This window comes from Apus apus, chromosome 8 (assembly GCF_020740795.1).
Source record: "Apus apus isolate bApuApu2 chromosome 8, bApuApu2.pri.cur, whole genome shotgun sequence".
In the NCBI taxonomy this organism is placed as follows: Eukaryota; Metazoa; Chordata; class Aves; order Apodiformes; family Apodidae; genus Apus; species Apus apus.
Window position 1 is genome coordinate 10,296,522 of NC_067289.1, and position 20,512 is coordinate 10,317,033.

The 20,512-nt window shown below is 37.7% G+C and overlaps 1 protein-coding gene across 5 annotated transcripts; it reads left to right on the forward strand.

Annotated features, from left to right (window-relative positions):
• The first annotated feature begins 72 nt into the window (after positions 1-72).
• Positions 73-19,035, forward strand: DAW1 (dynein assembly factor with WD repeats 1). 5 transcript variants are annotated; one of them, XM_051626597.1, is made up of 14 exons: positions 73-136; positions 1,149-1,221; positions 2,535-2,679; positions 5,486-5,544; positions 6,199-6,321; positions 7,935-8,034; positions 10,953-11,060; positions 12,093-12,199; positions 14,090-14,192; positions 14,583-14,697; positions 15,763-15,839; positions 17,792-17,954; positions 18,624-18,699; positions 18,830-19,035. In XM_051626597.1, the coding sequence occupies exons 1-13, from the start codon at positions 97-99 to the stop codon at positions 18,656-18,658; spliced, it is 1,248 nt and encodes a 415-aa protein (XP_051482557.1). In that variant the 5' UTR covers positions 73-96; the 3' UTR covers positions 18,659-18,699; positions 18,830-19,035. The 5 variants fall into 5 exon arrangements, with proteins under 5 accessions (XP_051482557.1, XP_051482556.1, XP_051482558.1 ...); XM_051626601.1 differs by adding an exon at positions 791-1,059 and having other exon boundaries at positions 81-136; positions 1,329-2,679; positions 18,624-19,035; XM_051626596.1 differs by having other exon boundaries at positions 18,624-19,035.
• Positions 19,036-20,512: the final 1,477 nt, after the last annotated feature.

Consider the following 20,512-nt stretch of genomic DNA (forward strand, 5'->3'; position numbering starts at 1 on the left):
GCGCCCCGCGCAGCCTGCGCGCGCAGCCGGCGCCCGCCCCGCCCCTCCCGCGCGGGCTGCGCAGGCGCGCAGGGCTGTGGGGCCGTTGCCGGGAGGATGAGGCTGCGGCGGCTGCTGCTGCGCTACTTCCCGCCCGGTGCGGAGCGGGGCCGAGGGCTGGGGCTGCCGGCCCGGGGGGTGCGGGGCTTCCAGCTGTGCGGGCGGCTGAGGGGCCGGCAGCGGGGAGCGGCCCGCGGCCGGGCGGGGCGGGGCGGCAGGCAGGGGTGTGAAGAGTCAAAAGTGAGAGTAGTCGGCACAGAAATGAAGTGAGAGGCAGATGCGCTGTTCAAAGTCCCATGTAACAGGAAGAATGGCCACATGCTTATCGTATGTGTCGCTGTTCCGTGCATGTCCTGAGCAGGGCGCGCTGCGGGGCCTTCGTCCTTCGCGCGGGCGGGGTCGGGGCCCGGTGGCCTGGGCAGCGGACACGGTGCCGCCGGGCGGCTCGGGCGGGCGTGACACGGCTCTTTCAACCTGAACGCTTTCCTTACGGACCCGGTAAAACGCAAAATGACATAAAAGTTATCTAAATGGCCCTTTGCTCCAGAGAACTAAGGAGCAGCAGAACTTCCTAACCCTCTCGAAGCAGAGCAAAGCAGTTCAACACGGTCAGACTTCGGCTCGGGCAGGTGCGGAGGTGCCGCTGCGTGCCTGGAGTGGAAGCGCTGTTGGGGTTTCTGTAAGTTTCTGTACACAGGCCGTGGTGTGCGCTGAAATAACTGTAACAGCCTTTGTGAAACATGTTTTCCAGGGGCTTGGAATGCCAAACTACAGCAAGTATCTTCAGGACAGTTTCTTTGAAGATAGAGCTGTTTAAATAAAGCAAAAAGTTGTTGGGGAAAAAAGAGCTTGTTCATTTCCAGAATAGAAAATGGCTCATAAATAATGATGTTTAATATCTTCATCATATAAACGCATCAGAGCTTTTCATCATCCTGCAAAGTCTCAGCAAGAACAGCCAACTTCCTTCTAGTTCCAAGACCTGGAAGTAGGTCTGCTGAAGTCAGTGGAGCAATAAAGGTGGAAACATTGCTGTCTACAGTGCATGCAAAATTATTGACATCTAATTAAGACCTTTTAAATATTTTTATTTATTTTTTTATTTAAAGGAATTTGTCTGGAATATGTACAAGATGGTGAGCCAAAGTCCAGATCTATAGATCTGCTTGATCTTACACCTGAGTAAGTGTGATAATATTTCTGATAACAGCACTCTCTGGTGTTCTGTAGCATGCTCATACACAACTGTAATTGATTTCTGGTTTCTTTTGTTGTGAACCCAATGGCAGTTGGCTCCTTGGGAAGAACAAGAGGCTGACATCAAACACCGTGCAGAGATTCTCAGGTTTTATTCAGCATTCAAACTGTTTCTTCTGCTTTCCTTTAGCTAACATCTTCCTCTAGCCATCCAAAATTAAAAAAAAAATTAAAAAATTAAAAAACCAGAAACAAATCTGAGAACCTTAACATGGTTTTGGTTATAGTAGTCAGCCTAAATGCTCTACTGAGACACCTCTGGTACAAGGAGCTTCAGAAAGGTAAAAAAATGTCACCATTAAATAAAATTGCCAAAATCCATGAAGTTTATTAAGTAGAGGACATGAAGTAATACGATTTTCTTAGTACCAACATTGATATGGAAGAGTTCTTGCCTGGGGGCCAAAATTAGTAGACAATGTAGGCTGCACAAGATGAAAAACCCAAATTTAAAAATTATTTATTTTTCTTTAACCAGAATTGTTCAGCTGGACAGAACCTAGTGAGTTGCTTCATTAAAGAAATAAATTGTCTCATATTACTTGATAGGAGCATAAACGTTGAAAGATACCAATTTGTGGGGGTGTTAGTGTCTCTCATTCAGAGGTCTGATACAGGAAATCCCCTTTAGACTGCGAAAATGTACATGGTAACAGAAATATCAGGCTTTCTTGCTAGGACTATTTTTAATTGTATGTTGGTGCTGTGACTGCCTGGTACTGACAACCGTCAGTTTCTCGTGGATGGCCCGGAATCAGCAGTTTATCTGATGATGTTAAAAGATAATCCAATTCCACAGACTAGCTGTGAACCAGTCCCTGGGGGTTCCATGGACACCTGTAGACTGCAGACCACGTTTTGGAAGTTCTTGTCATAACTAAGAGTTGCAGGAACAGGCACAGACCTGTGAAGCTACAGAGATAATTTTAACATTTTATATATATAATTTATCTTGTTGCTATTCCATGGGTAAATTTCTTTCCAAACTAGAGTTTTTAAAAGCTAAATCTTACTGAACAACTTCAGCAAGAGAAGGAAGGAAGTACAGAAACCAAGAAAGATTTATCCATAATTCTTTCAGCCATTACGCAATGAGATAAACACATAATTTAATTGCTTCAGGTTTTTTTGCAAGTAAATTCTTGGTTTTAAATTAATACTTATTGCCAAAGTATGAAATCTGGTAGGTTTGGGTTTTGGGAGTTGTTTGTTTCTTTGTTTGTTTTCCTCATAATTAGCACAGATGCCACAGCCTTAGTAGAAGAAATTCAGAAAGGAGAACCTCTCATCACAGCTTCGTGCAAGGAATATGTCATTCATATAGTACGAAGATTGCAAGAGAAGATAGGGGAAAAAGAAGATCATACGTTCAAACTTTTTAAGGTCAGAGGCATGTTTAAAATAATTTGGGGCATTTTGGAGGGTTCTGGTTAGAATATTGTGTTTTCACTGCTGCATATTGTGCCTGAGAACAAAATTTGGAGTTTATGACCAAAATCTTGCTTTTTTCTATGATCTGAACACTGTTTAGAGCAACTGGGCCTGGCCTGGTTATGTCTGCCAGGAATTCCCCAAAAGGCTGGGAGGGATAACTGATCTTAAGCCTGTGCAAACAGTGTCTATGTACAAGGGTGTGTTTTGGATGGAGAAAAATAATTCTCTCACTTGTCAAATAAGACCCTGTGGACAACACCCATACTTATGTTTAAATAAAAACTGTAAATAGACAAAAGTAAATTAGCTGCTGGGAAAGGCCCAAAATATTTTTATACCCTTGTTTAATTATTCTTATTTTTGCAAAAATTAGGGTTTTTTTTATGTATTCTGCTATATACAGTAATACTGGTTATCATTACTTTCTGTCATTAGTATTATGTTTGAATACTGATAGTTTGGTCTTCAGCTTAAACAAGTAAGTGTTTTAAGAACAAGGATTAGAGAGACCATTCAGGGCTCCAGGATTCAGTTGGTCAGAGAATAATAGGTTTGACTGTATTTAATTGTGGAAATAGAAATAAAATTGCATCCAGAAATTGCGTGTTGCACTGAAATAATTGAGTGTTGTCTCTTTATTGTGTCAGCAGATGGCAATGTGTAGCTGTTAAAAAATGCTGGTCAGTGCTCTGCTATTAAATTTAGAGAGAGAAGGGAATAATTTTGTGTTGGCAGGAAAATCCAATCAGTGCTGGCTTATTAGAAGTGTGTGGAAAGAACTTCATTTATGTTTCAGTTCCATTTGAGGGTTGTAAATGAAACATGAGTATCAGATGCTTCTGAGCTACTAACAAAATACAAGAGGTGGGAGTGAGAATTTTTGTGGTTTTTTTTGTGGGTTCTTTTTTCCACAAAATGTTCCATGTAATTGTATTGTTTGGAAAGGAATATTTTTTTCCTGTTGCACTGGAGCATAACTTTAATTGAGTGCATAAGCCCATCGTTTTGTCATTTCCAGTAATTTTGATGACTGTTGTCTTAGGCACCCTGCAGAGAAACAAGTTTCTGTAGCAGTTTCCGAGGTTTTAAACAATTACATAACAATGCTACACCGTCGTGATTTGCAGGTGTTTTTTTTTTAAGGACTGCTGTAGCAGATTCTGCAAAACTGAGATATATTTTAAAAAATATTGCCTTAGGGTTTGATTATGGTGTCATTTGCACAAGCAGTTCTTGCTGGTTTAGAGTTCTGTGGATGAAGCAACTGCAGCACTGGGCGCTGGAAAACCAGAATTAGTCCCATGATCTAAAATTGAGCATAAACTCCTCCTTTCTCATAATTGTTGAATATGTTTGTTGTTCAGAGCTTCCTGCATGGACTCTGAAGAATATAATGGATCAAAGTTCCATAAATTTCCATAATTATCAATTCTCATATGCAGATATTTGTATATTGTATATACTGTGGCTGTTTTTTTAAAGAAGAAAAATATTTTTGTAATTTCTGCATCTTGATTGCCCATTCCCACTGCTGTAGCTGGAAGTACAACCTCTCTTCCTCTAGAGAACAGAAATTACTCTTTCTCTAACATAGAATATGTTTTCTGTTTGTCTCAGTCCTTCACTTGACCATCATTATTTCCATCTTGACTAGCTCCTACTCTTCTGAGCAGATCTCTGAGCTCCTCTCATTTTCCTTTTGGGGACAGGCAGCTGACAAAGCTAGGAATAAGAACAAAAAGGTGAAGCTTTGGCAATATGTCAGTGATTAAATGGCATTGCTTATAAATAATGTCTTCTTCATTCTTAAACTACAGAGAAGACATAGTGGACCACTGCTTTATTTTTAACATCCCTTTACTTCACTGTCAGCATTTTCTGTGATTTCCCAGGTTATGGTTTTATTGTGCTTTAGACTTCAGCAGAAGCCTGTTTGTAATAGGTAAAAGTTGTTGGGTTTTCTTGTAATTTTCAAAGTATTGTGGCACGCTGACTTTTATGGGCAGTATCTGAAACCATTTTCACCCATGTTTAGTGAACCTTAATATGCAATATTAAGGCTGTGAGGTAATTTGCATGAAATATATGCTGTCTGATTAAAGGACCTTAGAAGAAATGTCAGAAGAACAGTGACCACTATAACCTACACAAGGCAGGCAGACATAAAATTTCTTTGAATTTTGTCTTGATAAGTATATTTTTTACCGTTCTGTATGCCTTTTTTTTGTCATGACCTCATAGGACATAGACGTAGCTTATTTCTGTTCTTCCTGTTTGTGAAAAAAAAAAATAAATTCCCCTACAAGCTGAGAGCATCCCATAACTTAAAAAACTCAAAATACTCAATTTAGCTGGATCTCTTGGTTTGCTAAGTAAGGCTTCACATGAGTTGGGATTTCTTTCAGCAGTGGTCTCACCAGGTGAGGTCTTCTTGCTCATTTATTTTTGCTCTTTCAGCGCTGGTCTAGGGTTAGTCTGCTTGTCCCAGAGAAGGTGGAGGAAAAGCAAACATGAGAGAAAAGAAAGTTAATTCAAGCAAAATATAAATTTGAAATCAATACTATATAATATTTTCACTGATAACCTGCTGTGGCACAGGAGATTTTTTAGTTAGGGATTAATGCATTACAGCTGTAGCTGCTGATCTGCCAGGAGGAGGAGAAAATATTAATCTATTTTTAGCAGTTGTTTTGGGTTTTTTAATTTATTTATATCAAATGTTGTTTTCTTCTCCTTTGTCACACTTCTGTTTCAGATACTGAGAGCACATATTTTACCACTGACTAATGTGGCATTTAACAAATCTGGTTCTCGGTAAGTTGCCTTTGAAATCAAAATACATAACCACTGATTGAAGTTTGGTATTTGTAAATTAAATTGTAAGGGAATTTCAGTGCTCTTCTTGCAAAAAGAATTCAGCTGTGCTGGTTATAAGCCACTTCAAGTGTGACTTCAAAATTTCAGAACTCTGTGGGAGAGCCAATGGGAGATGAATAAAAGTAGTGTAGGAGATTCAATTTATGTAATTTTTTTCTTCCAAGGTGATAGTTTGTTGACAATTAATATATTTCAGAAAGAAGCACCTTTATGATTATAAAGTGAATGTTACTAAAAGCTAAATGTGTCTTTGATATAAATTCATTTGGGGCTTTTGCTGTGATGGAATATCATGTTAATTGATTTCACTGTGGTTGTATGTCTCATCATTTTTTCCTTCATGTCTTGGAAGCAGCAGCTTACTTTTTAGTTGAAATATGTTAAATATTAGGAGAAGTTTTTTAATGAGTTATTTTATTTTATTTTTTAAAAAGGAACCTCAATGGTCATTCATCTATATTTTTGAAAGAATAAGGAGATTTAGGGTCTGAGACAGTACTAACTGAAATCTGAGGAAATAACTCATTTGACTATGCACCAGAAGCAGTAAGGTATTTACTGTATTCAGAAATTAATTTCTCTTTGGTTTAGCTTTATCACTGGAAGCTATGACAGAACCTGCAAAGTATGGGATACTGCATCAGGAAAAAATCTACATACACTGGAGGGACATGGAAATGTTGTCTTCGCAATAGCATTCAATAATCCCTATGGGTAAATACATTTTCCATTATAGTTGCTAATCATGTTATTTTGCAAATAAAGAACAGCTACTTGAAATTTGACATAAAATTGAGTACCTCAAATTGTAAGGGTTCAAATTCTGAATTTATGAAGTTGAACTATAGCTAATCACTGCACAATGACACTTTGTATTACTTGTATAAGATATGCATTCAAGTGTGTTTTCTGCTATAATTAAAAAAAATAAATTTAGAAATTAGAAAAGCATAAATTTAATTAAGTATTCAGCATCTGGAAAAGTATATAAATGAGCCAGCTTAATATATCAAAACACAGGTTTATTTTGATAATATCTATATGATAAGACTGTGTTCTGATTGTTAATAATTCTTTACTGCCTTCATATAATTGTGTATATGAGATATAAGTAATTATGAAAGCTTGTGTTGCTTTATTTAAGAAGAAAAAACATTTCTGTCACAATAAAAGTGGATTTCTCCATTTGGTATTACACATTTATTATTATTTAGCACATGATTTAGAAGTGTCAGAGCTGTTGAGTAATTTTTATAAAATCCACAGGGTGCCACTGTATGAATGTCAAATATAAATCTATGCATCTTGTTTTCTGCAATAACTGTTTGCCCTGGTTAGAACTGGCACCTGTTAAGGTGAAGGGAATTAATGTTAACTGCTGAAGTTCCATTGTCATTAGCTTCTTGAGGAAGCTGTTGTATGTAAGTAAACTGTTTTACTTCTCTGTAAAACAAGGCAAATCGGTGCTTATTTTTATATTGAATCACATCAGTTCTTTCAATGTCAGCTGTCCTATTTATCAGTTAAGCAATACACAGTTAACATCAGGAAAAAAAATGTTTAAGACTTGTTCTTACTCTCTCTGGAGCAACATAATTTCCTTCTAAATGGAAAGACTTTATCCAACCTAAAACCTACTATGTCAGTGTCTTATAATCTGATATTAATCTTTATTTAAAAAAAAAAAATATTATTTTTTTTAATATACCATACCAGGCTGTAATATAAAAGTGGAGAAGCAATACATAGTGAGAGAAAACCTGATGAGAACCTTGAGTTACTTTTAAATTAAAATTTCAGTAAAAGTTGAACTTCTTTTCATACTTTAATCTTGAGGTTTCAATACAGGCAGTCTCCCTTGCTACATTTTCTGGGCACTTTAATTCAATCTTGCTCTAACTGCAGTTGGTCACAGCACTTCCACTGACCTCAATGGGAGTGGAGTTTAACCCCTGAAATTTGGGTAAACTGCTTATAAAAAGAGTTTGCAATAAACAGATGCCATCTGATGAAATGACATAACTTAAAAATTGATCTTGAAGTCCAGCAGATAATGTCATTCCTCATATATGTTGGTCAACAGCTATGAACACTTCTGTCCTAATAGGCACAGTGGCTTTTCTAGAAAGTAATCATGTCTCATAATTTTTTCCTTTAATGTAACTTCCATTTGTGAAATCCTGCCCCAGGATCTTGTGGTGTGGCAGAATGCACCAAAATGCATGCAAGCTTCCATGACTGGGTGTTGTTTCTGTTGGGTTCTCCTATCTTTGAAGTAAGAGGAGTTTTGATGAATAAAAATGACAGGAGTTTTTTTTTCCATTTAGTACCATGATTGCCACTGGATCTTTTGATAAAACCTGCAAACTGTGGAGTACGGAAACAGGAGTATGTTCCCATACTTTCAGAGGGCATAGGGCAGAAATAGTGAGTACTGATGGATGTTTCTAATTTCTTTATGTTTCCTCACACCATCACTGGTGGCTGTGGGTTCCAAGTCCCTGTGAGCTGACACTGGAAGGGGCAGCTAATCTGCTGCATTTATTGACATGTTCAGACGTTGTGAACATTTCTGCACGGTGAGAAAAGAGAGACATACAATCATTTTGGTTGAAAAAGACCTTAAAGATCATTGAGTCAAACTGTTACCGCAGCACTGGCAAGTCAACCACTAAACCGTGTCCCTAAACACTACATCTATGTGTCTTTTAAGTACCTCCATGGATGGTGACTCCACCGCTTCCCTGGGCAACCTATTCCACTACCTGACAACTCTTTCAATAAAGATACTTTTCCTAATACCCAATCTAAACCTCCCCTGGCACAACTTGAGGCCATTTCCTCTTGTTTTATCACTTTTTACTTGGGAAAAGAGACTGACCCCCACCTCACTACAACCTCCTTGCAGGTAGGTGTAGAGAGCAAGGAGGTTTCCCCTCAGCCTCCTTTTCTCCAGGCTAAACAACCCCAGTTCCCTCAGCTGCTCCTTCTAAGTCTGACAGTTCTTCAGACATGGAGTATACAATTTGAAAAGGTATTGTTATTTTTGGTTTGTTCTGATTTCCCTTGTTTGCTAAACATTAAAACTTTTTTGAAAAGTACCATAACAACTAGGATTTTCAATTTATTGCACATATTTATTCCTCAGTTTATATATCCCTTTTTTTCTAGATAGCTTGCATTACCTCTCACATGCAGCACTCAGTGCACAAGAACACCACTGTCTGTATTGCTGTCTTTCACACTAAGATCTGTAGTTCACATACAGGACCAATTGGAGCTGTAGAAGAATGAATTTCTGAAATCTGAAGTGTCTTAACTGAGAATAAGTGAAGTGTCAAAGACATATGAAAATAAAACAGTTTAAGCTTAAAGTGCTTAGTTTCCTTTCCAATGCATTAAGAGCTCTGTTAGCAGTAGCAAATATCTTGATGCACAGCATTCTGATTGAAAAGATCAGGCCAAATTCACTAAAACTCTTAATTTCAATGTAGAATAAATTTTTCTTAAAAATAAATATATAGTAATTATTCAATAAAGCATTTCTGGAAAAGGTTTCTGGAAACAATTAGTATTTAATTTCTAGATTGCAAGGCCTGTAACTAGTATGAGAAAATGGTGTCTTACCTTGGTGTAAGGTGAGGCTGATTCAGAGAGTTTTGAATCCCTGGATACTTTGAAACACCCTTACTATGGAGAACATGTTTACTTACAGAGACAGGCTGCAGTGATTTTGCTCTCACAAATCAGTTAGCTAAATATTTAAAGGCCTCTTAATTTCTTCTCAATTTTGTAGGAGTTAGACCCAAAGTGTTATGAGTTGTGCTGGAAAGTAGTTAGTAGGAGATAACAGCCAGCAGAAAAATATCTGTTTCTCTGGAGCCCTGTTACTGAAAGGCTCTTATTGTATATGATACCTTGCTGGCAAGGGCATGTCCCTAGTTTTTCAGCATTAAAAGAAAAAAAAAAAGAAAAGAGAAAAAGAAATGGACATAGTGAAAATGCCCCAGTGACCTCAGCTACTGTTTTCCTTTTTACATAGCATCCCCTGTTCTTTATTAGCAGAGCAATGATACTGAATAATTACAGAGAATGGGAAGACTGCATGATTTTTCAATGTGAAAAATGAACTAAGGAAGTTGTTGAGCTTTTCTTCTTGTTTTTACAGAAATAAATATGATGTTGTGGAAATGCCCTTGGAAAGTGGCTTTGATAATGGCACCTGTTAGAATAAGAGTGTGTTTGTATGGACACAAAACTGTCTGCAGGGTCTTTGCCCCAGACTGATCAAGAGGAAGCCTACCAAATGACAGTGTTAGGGAGGACTGTCAGTCAGGTTGAACCATAACTGGACAATCTCAAAGACAATTTTGAAATAAAGAAAAAGAAAGAAGTAGAGAAAATAATAAAAAAAATAGAAATCAATCAATATAATTTGTAACAGGGTGGGAGAGACATTAGTTTGGAAGAAGCAGTTGCCAATGTCTGCTCTGCTGCTTCCACAAGTCACCTGGGCAGCAGTCTGTGCCTAGCCTTGCTTTTGGAGACTCCATGAGGAGGCTGCATCTGCCTAGTGGATTGTCCTTCTAGGCTTCAAAAAAAAAGCCCCATTGTCCCCCCTGTAAGATTTGCATGTGTGAATTTAGATGCCTTCTCTCTGCCCTGTGGATCTGCAGATTGTAGGCAGAGGTATAGGTTCAACTAGAGCCAGAGCACTTATGCCTCCTAGGGAAGGTGTGTGTAAGTAGGGGAACACATACTCCTGAGAAAGGGGGTGCTCCAGTAACCCACTCATCCTGTGAGAAAGGATGAGCATGCATGCAAGAGTGTGAGACTGTGTGTCATTAAAACTCCTTGGAATTAGACAAGGAGGTTTAGAAATTTGCAGCTGTTTAATAAGATTGCCTAAGTTTATCTACTGTATTACAGATAATATTACTGTTACATTGTGTTCTGTCAGTTTACTATGCACTGTTAAGAAATTAAAAAACTCTTCAGTCCTGATTTCCATTAAAACTTTGTGAAATAAGCTTTTCCCTGTGACACAAGATGAAGCACCTGAATACTGGAAACAATACAGGAAATCTTCCAGTAAGTCTTTTTAATGCATTGCCATTGCAAAGCAGCCAATTAGTCCATTTGCTTTGAATAATCACCCAGAGCTATGTCATAAGGATTGTTGCTCTTCCAGTGAGCTGTTGGAAGACCTCTGCAATTCTGCTGTATGCCATAAAATTTTAAGTCAGACTTTTTTTTTGTTTAAAAATACTAATCTTGAGCCCTTGTTTTGAGAAAATGTATATAAATACTCTCCCACTTTTTCCATCCAATGTTTCTTGTTACAGGTATGTTTGTCATTTAATCTTCAGAGCACATTGGTGGCAACTGGAAGCATGGATACCACTGCCAAATTATGGGATATAGAGAAAGGAGAAGAAAGAGCCACTTTAAGTGTATGTTTGCCTTCTGTATGTTTTTTGAAGGTGCTCCTTGCTTTCTTAGTTTTCTAACTGAGATAAATAACAATATAGCCATTACAACAGTTTCAAGCCTTGCAGAGTTTCTTTTAGGAGGCAGTCCCACAGTGACTGCAGTTACAAAAATATTAAGAAAACTTGAAGTGAATTATAAAGCCATGGTATTTTATAAGAAGTCCTATTTAAAAAAAGACAGGTTTTCTCATTTCAATGCTGTTACTACTATAAATCAGCATGCCTTCCATTTCTCATTAAAACATGATGTTGTGCTGTAAATTGACACCCTCTGCTTCAACATAAAGTAACTGAGAACATCTGTGTAGGACACTGCATCTGCATGAATCTTCTTCCTGTAAACATCAGCAGAGGACAACCATCCAATTACCTCTAGATTGTAGTGTCTTTTTGCTCTGTGTGACCTGCTGGGATTCCACAGGCTCGGATTGGCCTGTGCTATTTCAATGCACTTTTTTCACATGCTTCCTAAATAACAGGTAGTGCATAGTCTTCCTTTGGTGTATGTGGCCTGTGGAGTGAGGAAGGCATTTCCTCCTCATTGACTTTCTCTTCCTCAGAGCCCTGAGCAGAGCAAAGACCAGTGGAATGTGAGAACCTTTAGCGTAGAAGTATGCTCACATTCATTAATTTTTCAAGTGTCTCCACCAACATCTTTGACATGCTCTACTGTAAATGAATAATCTGAGTTCAATATGCATTGGTGAAAAAATGTGATTCTGTTCAAATCAAATATGGAAAACATGCACTAATGGCATCACTGTACAATTGCTCACTGCTTAAGAGATGGTCTGATTTTTTGCTGTTGATGGGATATTGGTTATTCCACAGCACAGTAGGTCTTTCTCTCAAAATTGTGAAATACTGGGCAAGACAGTAAATAATATATTGAAGGGTTATAGAAGGACTTGCTGAAAAAAAGCTACATATGAAACTACACTGATGGAAAAGCCATAATCTGCATTCTCATACTGTTTTAAAAAATTCTCTCAGGGACACTCTGGAGAAATTATTGCAGTGTCTTTCAACACCACTGGAGAGAGGATTATCACTGGCTCCTTTGACCATACAGTAAAAGTGTGGGATGTTGGCACTGGCAGGTACTAAAGTACTCAGAAGTATCATTTTACATTGAATGTTTTAATGTTGACCTACAAATTACAAAACTTGTATTTTTGCTTCATTTAGAGTCTGTGTTCCTTCATTTTGTAATTTGTTACTCCTTCTCCCCTGGTTCTTCTGAAAGTAATGAAGTTCATTAAATGCATTTCTATATGCTTTTTGTTCCAAATTTCCATCTTATGAGCACTGAGGAAGCAGACAGAATGGACAGATCCTGTGTTTGTGGCTGATGAATTCTCCATACAGGAAAATATTTTATGACCGTGGAGACTCATGACTGACAAAGTAGTTTATGAAGATAACAATCCTATTGTGTTTTCAGAGGTCATGTCTTTTTTTCTTTTTGTGAGAGCAAGGAGAGTATCTCTGAAATTTATATATAAAAGGAAAGTGTGTATACAGGAATATCTTGGGGAATAAATGATGTGTATCCCTTCAAAATTTAAAAAGCAATGTACACGTTGTACATCATTTAAGGTTTGATCCTGTAAGTTTTTACTTAATCAACACCAGTAGTTTAATGTTTGCCATGTAAATACTTAGAAGACCCTCAGTCAGCAAATCAGATCTTTGGATGCAACTTCATTCAGCTTGGTGTTCTTGCAAATATTTTTGTTTGACAACAGGTTCTTTTTCCAGCTTCTTTTCTGACCCTGCAGTGAAGTCCAAATTTTGGGATTTTCATGTTGCATTCTTATTTTTTTTCTAAGAAATAAATGTGAACTTCACGTCAGGGTCAATATTTCCATATATTTTAAATATTTTCAATTATTCATTTTTAGGTATTTTGGGTATTAGGTACAACAATAATATTAGTCTTGACGGCCAAAGAATATGTTCACAACGTTTTCACTTTTTTTTCTCTTGATGACTTTTTTTTAACTGTGAAAACATCTACACATTTACAGCAGTTCTGGCCTCATATTGTTAGAAGGTAAAATGAGTTATACAAAATGACATGAGTATAATCAAGTTTTTGTTATCATAAAGAAATAGAAAATTCAATTGCTGAGGAGTTTTGCTTTGCTGTTCATTTAACATCTATATTATTTTCGCTACCCTTATATATCTTATACAATGAATAAAAAAACATTTCAGTCACTTGAACTCATTTAGTTGTTTTTCCAGTCATTAGTTTATTTGTTAGTTAAAGCAGTTTTCTATTAGTGATACAGTGATATTAGCATTATGATAATAACCTAATTGACTAATCCTTTAATATATATCTCTCAATCTGTTTTAGACTTCATTGCCTTATAGGCCATTAATTCATAGGAAGCAATCACGGCTAATTGTATCCTCTGTATTCAGCTAAAGCTGAAGAAGTTAATGGAACTAATATTGCCTGCCTTGTGCAGCAAGAGGTTTAGGATTAATGAGGATTAGAAATCATATTTCAGTTTGGATGTCGTTTGCCTGTTACTTGGGAACATGCTCACATGAAGTACATGATTTTATCTTCAGAGGATTTTATAAAAGGTTCAGATTATATGGAGTTTGAGAGATGGACTGTTTACAGTTTGTTCAAGTAGGATAATGTGGAAAGCTTGCTGTATGTGCTTTATATGTACATGGATACAAGAAATCTGTCTCTGGAACTGGAAAGTCATTGCATTTCACTGGAAATACATCCACTGAAATATTTTTGAAAGAGAAGGGAGGACTTTTCAATTTCACTCCTTACTGTCTCTCTGTCTCAAAGATAAAAACCAGAACTGATGTAGTACTAGAACCCTGCATGGGCTGTTTAGTTGCTTTCATGGATAAGGTGGTGAAGACTTGACACCTTAACTATACCATTTTATAAGCTTACTTGTAATTTATGTATCAAAATGCACACTAAAAATGTAAATTGTATATTTTTATAGGTTGTTACATACTTTAATAGGTCACAGAGGAGAGATTTCCAGTATACAGTTCAGCTGGGACTGTTCTCTCATTGTCACTGGATCATTGGACAAAACATGCATGGTAGGAAAGTTGAGTATGTACTAAATACAGCTACATCAGATGTAAAAATATATCTCTTGTAAATGGAAGAGCATTATTTTAAACTAGTACATGTAATTCATTATTTACAACTAAATGCAAAACCAATAAGTTATTAATTTCAGTGAAGGCCAGTTAAATAACAATATGTATTTTAAGGATGATTTAATTAATACACTGAAATTAAAAAAATACACGACTTCATTAAACTGACTAATCAGTGACTCTTTATTGACTTAGAACCAGTTTTCATTTTAATACAGTAGCATATATCAGAAAGAGCCTATATTTAGTTATTTATGGACCAGCTAGATATCTATCAAGTAAATTGGTGAAAATAAGCAAAAAAATTACCCTTCTTTATCTATGCAGCTGTGGGATGCCATGGCTGGGACACACATAGCAACTTTAACAGGTCACAGTGATGAAATAGTGGATGTCTGCTTTGATTATGTCGGCCAGCGTGTTGCAACTGCCTCCTCTGATGGTAGGTGAAGTGACTGGGACTGCTGTAAGAGTCACAGCAGTAGCATGAAGCACCTTTGTCCTTTTCCTTGGGCTTTGCTTTGGAAGAAGCTTGGTGAAGGAGGAGTAGCCTGGCTTGAAACTATAGATCATGCAATGCTTGTTGTGCTATAGAAGTTTTGGTATGAAATTGAAGAAGCTTTTGCCACTGAAAATGTTCTTGTTCACACTTTCATAAATGAATGTGGCTTTCCCCTTTAACTTCAAACATTCAGGGAAATATGTTACTTGTGGTTGGAAATGCATTTCAAATGTTTATGTAGGTAGCTCTTGTGTGGAGTTTGATTTGAAGAGCTCAAATTTAGGCTTAAATTAGAAAGAAAGTCTGAGTTTTACTGGTGGATTTGCTGCTAGGCTTTTGAAGAAAATACTCAGTAAAGAGGTAGTGGAAAAAGTGATTTTGTTTTGTTATTGGTATGCAGCAGTTTTGCATGCTTATGATTTTTAATAAATAGCAATAAATAACTTTTTATATTCATCTGCACAGTGTTATATTGCATAATGACAAAACCAATTTTTTTTTTTACATTTTTACATGCTTAAATGTTTTAGTTTGCACTTTCAGGAACAGGATAGTAGACTAGATGGGGGTTACTATTGGGATCTGATTTGCTGTAGTTATTAAATTAAAACAGAAAACAACGTAAGAAGTTTCCTGAAATGTAGTCAGTAATTTATTAAATATAACTAAGCTCATTAAATAAAATTAATATCTGAAATGCAATGAAAGCTATATTATACATGCATTTTGAAAGTATGTACTTCAGTGTTCCATGTTCTACATGGACATTTGTATTCAGATTTTAGAAGTTTTCCAGCAGAAGCCAAGAAGCAGTCAGCCTTTTCCAACTAGATTACAGATCCTTTTTGACAGACTTTATCCTTGGGGCAACTGTCTTAAGATTGTCTTCTATTCCTTTGAAATCCAACCTGAGGATGAGGTTCTTCTGGCCTCATTAAGATGCTTTTTGTTGAAATGCATCCTCAAGCATAGCAATCACAAATGACTTCTAATCTACTACAACAGGATCAGCAAGAATCTATAATGTGGAAACAAAAAAGTGCATTGCAAAGCTAGAAGGTCATGGAAGTGAAATTTCAAAGGTAAGTTTTTTGTGCTTTGCAGCTTTTCGTACTTGATTACAGATGACATCCAATCCTATTCCATGACACAGGAATATTGTCACAGAATGTGGTGGCAAAATAATTGATGTGAGTGCTACTCCTCCCCCAGGAGCCATCTCTCCATATTGTCATGTTGTTTGCTTATTGATTGCTTAGAACTGTGGCAGTTAGCAGACTACTCAAGAAGTCCACCCCTCCCAGGGATGGATATCTGGCTTTGTTAACATCAAAATTATTGTTGCTCCTTACATCTTCCCTTTTTTTGAAATGGTGTATAGGTTGGGTCTCCACAGTCACTTGGCAGGTTCTCTGGGGGGCAGAGAGGGAGATGCTGTCTGAATGTTCTCTCATTGTGTTCATAGTTAACAGAGCTGCTGTCTGACCTGACCTAAATTGTACTTTTGTTATTACATCCTGGGAGCCCCCAGATTCTCTGGCAGAATAAGCACAACTCTTAGACTCTTGATGACATCTTAAGGCTATTGCCTTTGAGACTTTTACCATCACCTTTATTTCTTGCTTCTACCAGATGTGCTCCTCTTTACACTTTTTCAATTCTCTGCATACTCAGCGTATGGAACAGAATAGAAAAAATGTAATTCTGAGGAAAATTATGTAGAGTCTTATTTTGAAAAGTGCATAAAGGAAGTTGGAAGTGTAAAGACTGTTTCAAAAATCACTTGGTTATGAGGAATGTACTCATGTCCTTTGCTGGAAGTCTTTTCTGGCTCAAGTTTGACTGCTAGTCCAGTTCCAACTAGATTTACTTTCTTCCAAAATTGTACATATTTTTCAAGCTTTTTTAATTTAATGCTTACAGTTTTCATTATTCTTTTAAATTGATTGTTCTCATTAGCTTTCAGGCTATCATGCCAACACTGTGCTGCTTCTGTTTGATGTGTTTTGTAATTGAAATATTCATATTTTGAACCTAGGATGGTTCTTAGTGAACTCATGTGCTTCCATTGTATGGATTATCACAGAATTGTCACAGTTGGAAAAGACCTCTAATATCATGAGTCCAACCATCAACTCAGAAAAAAACACCATGCCCTCTAGAGAGTGCCCTGATGCATGTTATTTGAATATCTGCAGGGATGGTGACTCAACCACCTCCCTGGGCAGCCCATTCTGATCATTCTGTTGGGAGAATACCAAGTTCAGAAGGGCTCTTCTTTCCTCCATGTACTCCCTGCAGTATTTCACACTCAGTGTAGCTGCACTGAGGAATGCAGGCATGTGGGTGGGTTAGGGACAACTTCCACCAGGGTCCTGGGTGGTGCCATGAGTTCTTAGCTGGACATGACAATCTGCTCACCCAGGAGCATGTTGAAAAGTCAGTCTGCTTCTGCAGCTGTTCTGTGTAGCTGTGATCTTGGGAAGGTTAATACTTGGAAATCAAATTTATTTGGAACAGTAATTAAGCAATTTTGCATTATATAGTAAACCTGGTATCATGAGGTTAGTGCTATAAAAATAAATCTTATTATCTGGAAATGCATGCAATTTGGGCAATGCATGTCTGACAAATATGAAAACATACTGCAAAATGGGTTGCCTTCAGTGAAAGTTTTGTTACTACAGAGACATGTTATTTAATGTAGAACTCTATATAGTATGTATACATTGGAATAATGATAACATTTAAATACAATTGTTATAGTTGTAGAGGAATTTTGATTCTGAGTCATAACATTCTGAAGTCTTCATCCTATAGTAAGGTCTTTGTATATAGACCTTTATTCATAAGAGAGTTTTCAGCCACAGGAGTTTGCCAGGGTGACTCTAGTCAAATACTATCCTAAATTTTACCTGAAAAGCTGAATGCAAGAGTTGCTGGTTTCTGTTTGCATCTTTAATCATTAGGTATGCTTTCTTTTTTAGGCCTATTGGCTTGCTAAGTAATGTAACTCTTTTCTGTATTTTTAAAGGTATGTTTCAACCCTAAAGGTGATCGCCTACTGACAGCCAGCTCTGATAAAACAGCTCGACTCTGGGATGCTGCTACTGGACACTGCCTGCAGATATTAGAGGGCCACAAGGATGACATATTCTCCTGTGCATTCAATTACGAAGGCGATAAAATCATTACAGGTAACCAAGGTTTTTTTTGTTTTTGTTTGTTTGTTTGTTTGTTGTTTTTTTTTGTTTGTTTGTTTTTGGTTTTGTTTTTTTTTTTGAGAGTGAGATGTTTATAATCTTGTTATGGGAAAATCTGAAAAGTTTCCTGGGCCAAGTACAGGGATCAGCAGTGACGTAAAATATAGCCAAGAAAAGTTAGAAACTCACTTCTGAACTGGATTTGTATAAAGGCAATTTCCCACAGTATGCCCTGCCATCTCTCCTCTGGGTGTATGCTAGCACCAGAGCAGTGGCTAAGCCATTTTCTCACCATCATTGCAGTGAGGGAGGTCTGGATGAGCAAAAGACAAAGCTTTTTAAATGGGAGCACATCCTTTGTGTATTTGGCACCGAGAGCTGTTCAGGTTTCCTTCATTTCAGACAAAATGTCATGGGAGTGGGCAGAGATATGGACAGAGTATTTGTGATTCTTCCATCTTTGGACTGAACTGTCAAAACATGGGATGCAGGGTGGTCTCAGCTACAAGTATTGCTGTAGGTCCTGCTGTCTCTCACTACTCGTGGACAGAAAAAAATTTCTCCTCAGCTTTCTGGGAAGATTGTCAATGTAGGTGTTAGCAAAAATGGATAAATTGTGTGATACAGCTACATGACTCCTTCACAATGTCTGTTTATTACTAGGGAGCAAGGATAACACCTGTAGAATATGGCACTGACTGAAGAGAAGGAAAGATCCAGTTTGCTATATGCCTGCTTTGTGAGTTTCGTAGTCAATAAACTCAGTCTTTCAGATCTATTTGCTTTTCCCCTCTTTGTTCACCTTCAGCTTTGCTAAGTAGGAAAGTTGCCTAGATTTTTATCAGTTTGCCTTTGCTGTTGCTGGGTAGATATGGAATCACAGAACAGCAGAAATTGGAAGGGACCTCTGGAGATCATCTAGTACAACACTCCTGCTCAAAGCACTGTCACCCAAGCAGGCTTCCCAGGAATGACATGGTTTGAAATATCTGCAAGGATGGAGAATCCACAGTTTCTCTGGGCAACCTGCTTAGTGCTTGATCACTCTCACAGTAAAAAAAAGGTTGTTGATATTTTTATTTGTCCTTATGTCTAAATGGTATGTTTTGTTATATTTCCATTTGTGCATGGTGCCTTTTCACTGGACACCACAAAAAAGAATCTGGCTCTGTTAGCTCAGTCACCTGAGAGAAATCATGATTCCTGTGAATGAATCTAGTAGGATGGGTCCATTTATTTGTGTGTAATTTTTAACTTGTAACCCTTTTAATAATTTTTTAAAAATACAGCTTTATAATAATCTCAGGTGTGAAAAGAGTGTTGTTATGCGCTTTCTCTGACTATTCTTGTATTAATCTTTTTGTTGTGTAATTAAGTATTGAGTTAAAATGCCAGTTTTGCTACTTGTAATTGTGTCCCACTTGGTGTTTCTGGAGAAAACCAGCAACCATTTGTGAACTGAACTGCTGTCTGGTATTGTGTGTGTGCTGCAGTTAAACTCCCACTCACCCCCCCCCCCTTTCATACTTGCCCACATCTTTCCATTCGTTCAATTAGTTTCTGCTCAGCCCTTATTCTCCCATTTTCATCTGAGGTAAAAAAAATAACATGGCTCGTGACTTCAAATCTGAATCCTGGCCCAAAGGTTATGGCAGCATAAAGAAGCCCGACACACTAAAGATTTGGAGCCAAGGATCATGACATAAACTGGGAAATGGATGAGGCACTCCTGTCAATTATTTACCACCATACAAGGAGCTCTGGGCCAGGCTTACCTCACTAGCAATTGCCAACAGGTTTCACCTGTGCAGAGCTCTCCCCGCTTCCCAGCAGAGCACCCAAAACCACAGTTGCTCTTCACAGGGGAGCACTGAAGGAGTGGGGTCAACTGGTTTCTTCCAGCAGCTTTGGAAGAAGAAAGAAGAGACAAAGCAGGTAGGATTGAACAGAGTGTGTGTGGCCTGAGAGAAAACAGAAGCAAAGGAAATGTGCAGCGGAGAATGAACTTGAAGGCATTTTGTTTATATTGTGTGTTTCTGGGTGGTTGTAGAATTGACTACCGAGTGTTATGTGTAATAGGAAGTTACTAATGCTGATATGTTCTGACTTTTTCTGGGTTGACTATTGCCAGCCACCTTGCCTGTAAGTGAAGAAGCAAAAGTGCCTGTCATCACTTGGCGAATATCCTGGTTGTTTAAAGTAGTGTCATGTTGTGAGAGAACTAAGTGGTGTGCTGCAGGTCATTTAAAATGGCACCTTTACCAGTAGGCAGAGTGACTGATATTAATGTTACAGTGATGCTTGTGGTGTTTCCTGTTGTCTTGTGCAAAGACATATGATGTCAAAGGAGTACCTCACAAATCCAGAATTGGAAGGACAAGAAGGGCAGTGCAACTCTGGGTTACTTTAGAATTGCCCTGTGTCCTTAGGTCAGTTTGCACCTAGATTTACAGGCATGACATGGGGGATTTCTGCCTCTGCCTAAGAAAAATCGGAAGAAAATGTATGTAATGAAATGTATAGAAATACTGCTACGTAGTTAAAAACTGAAA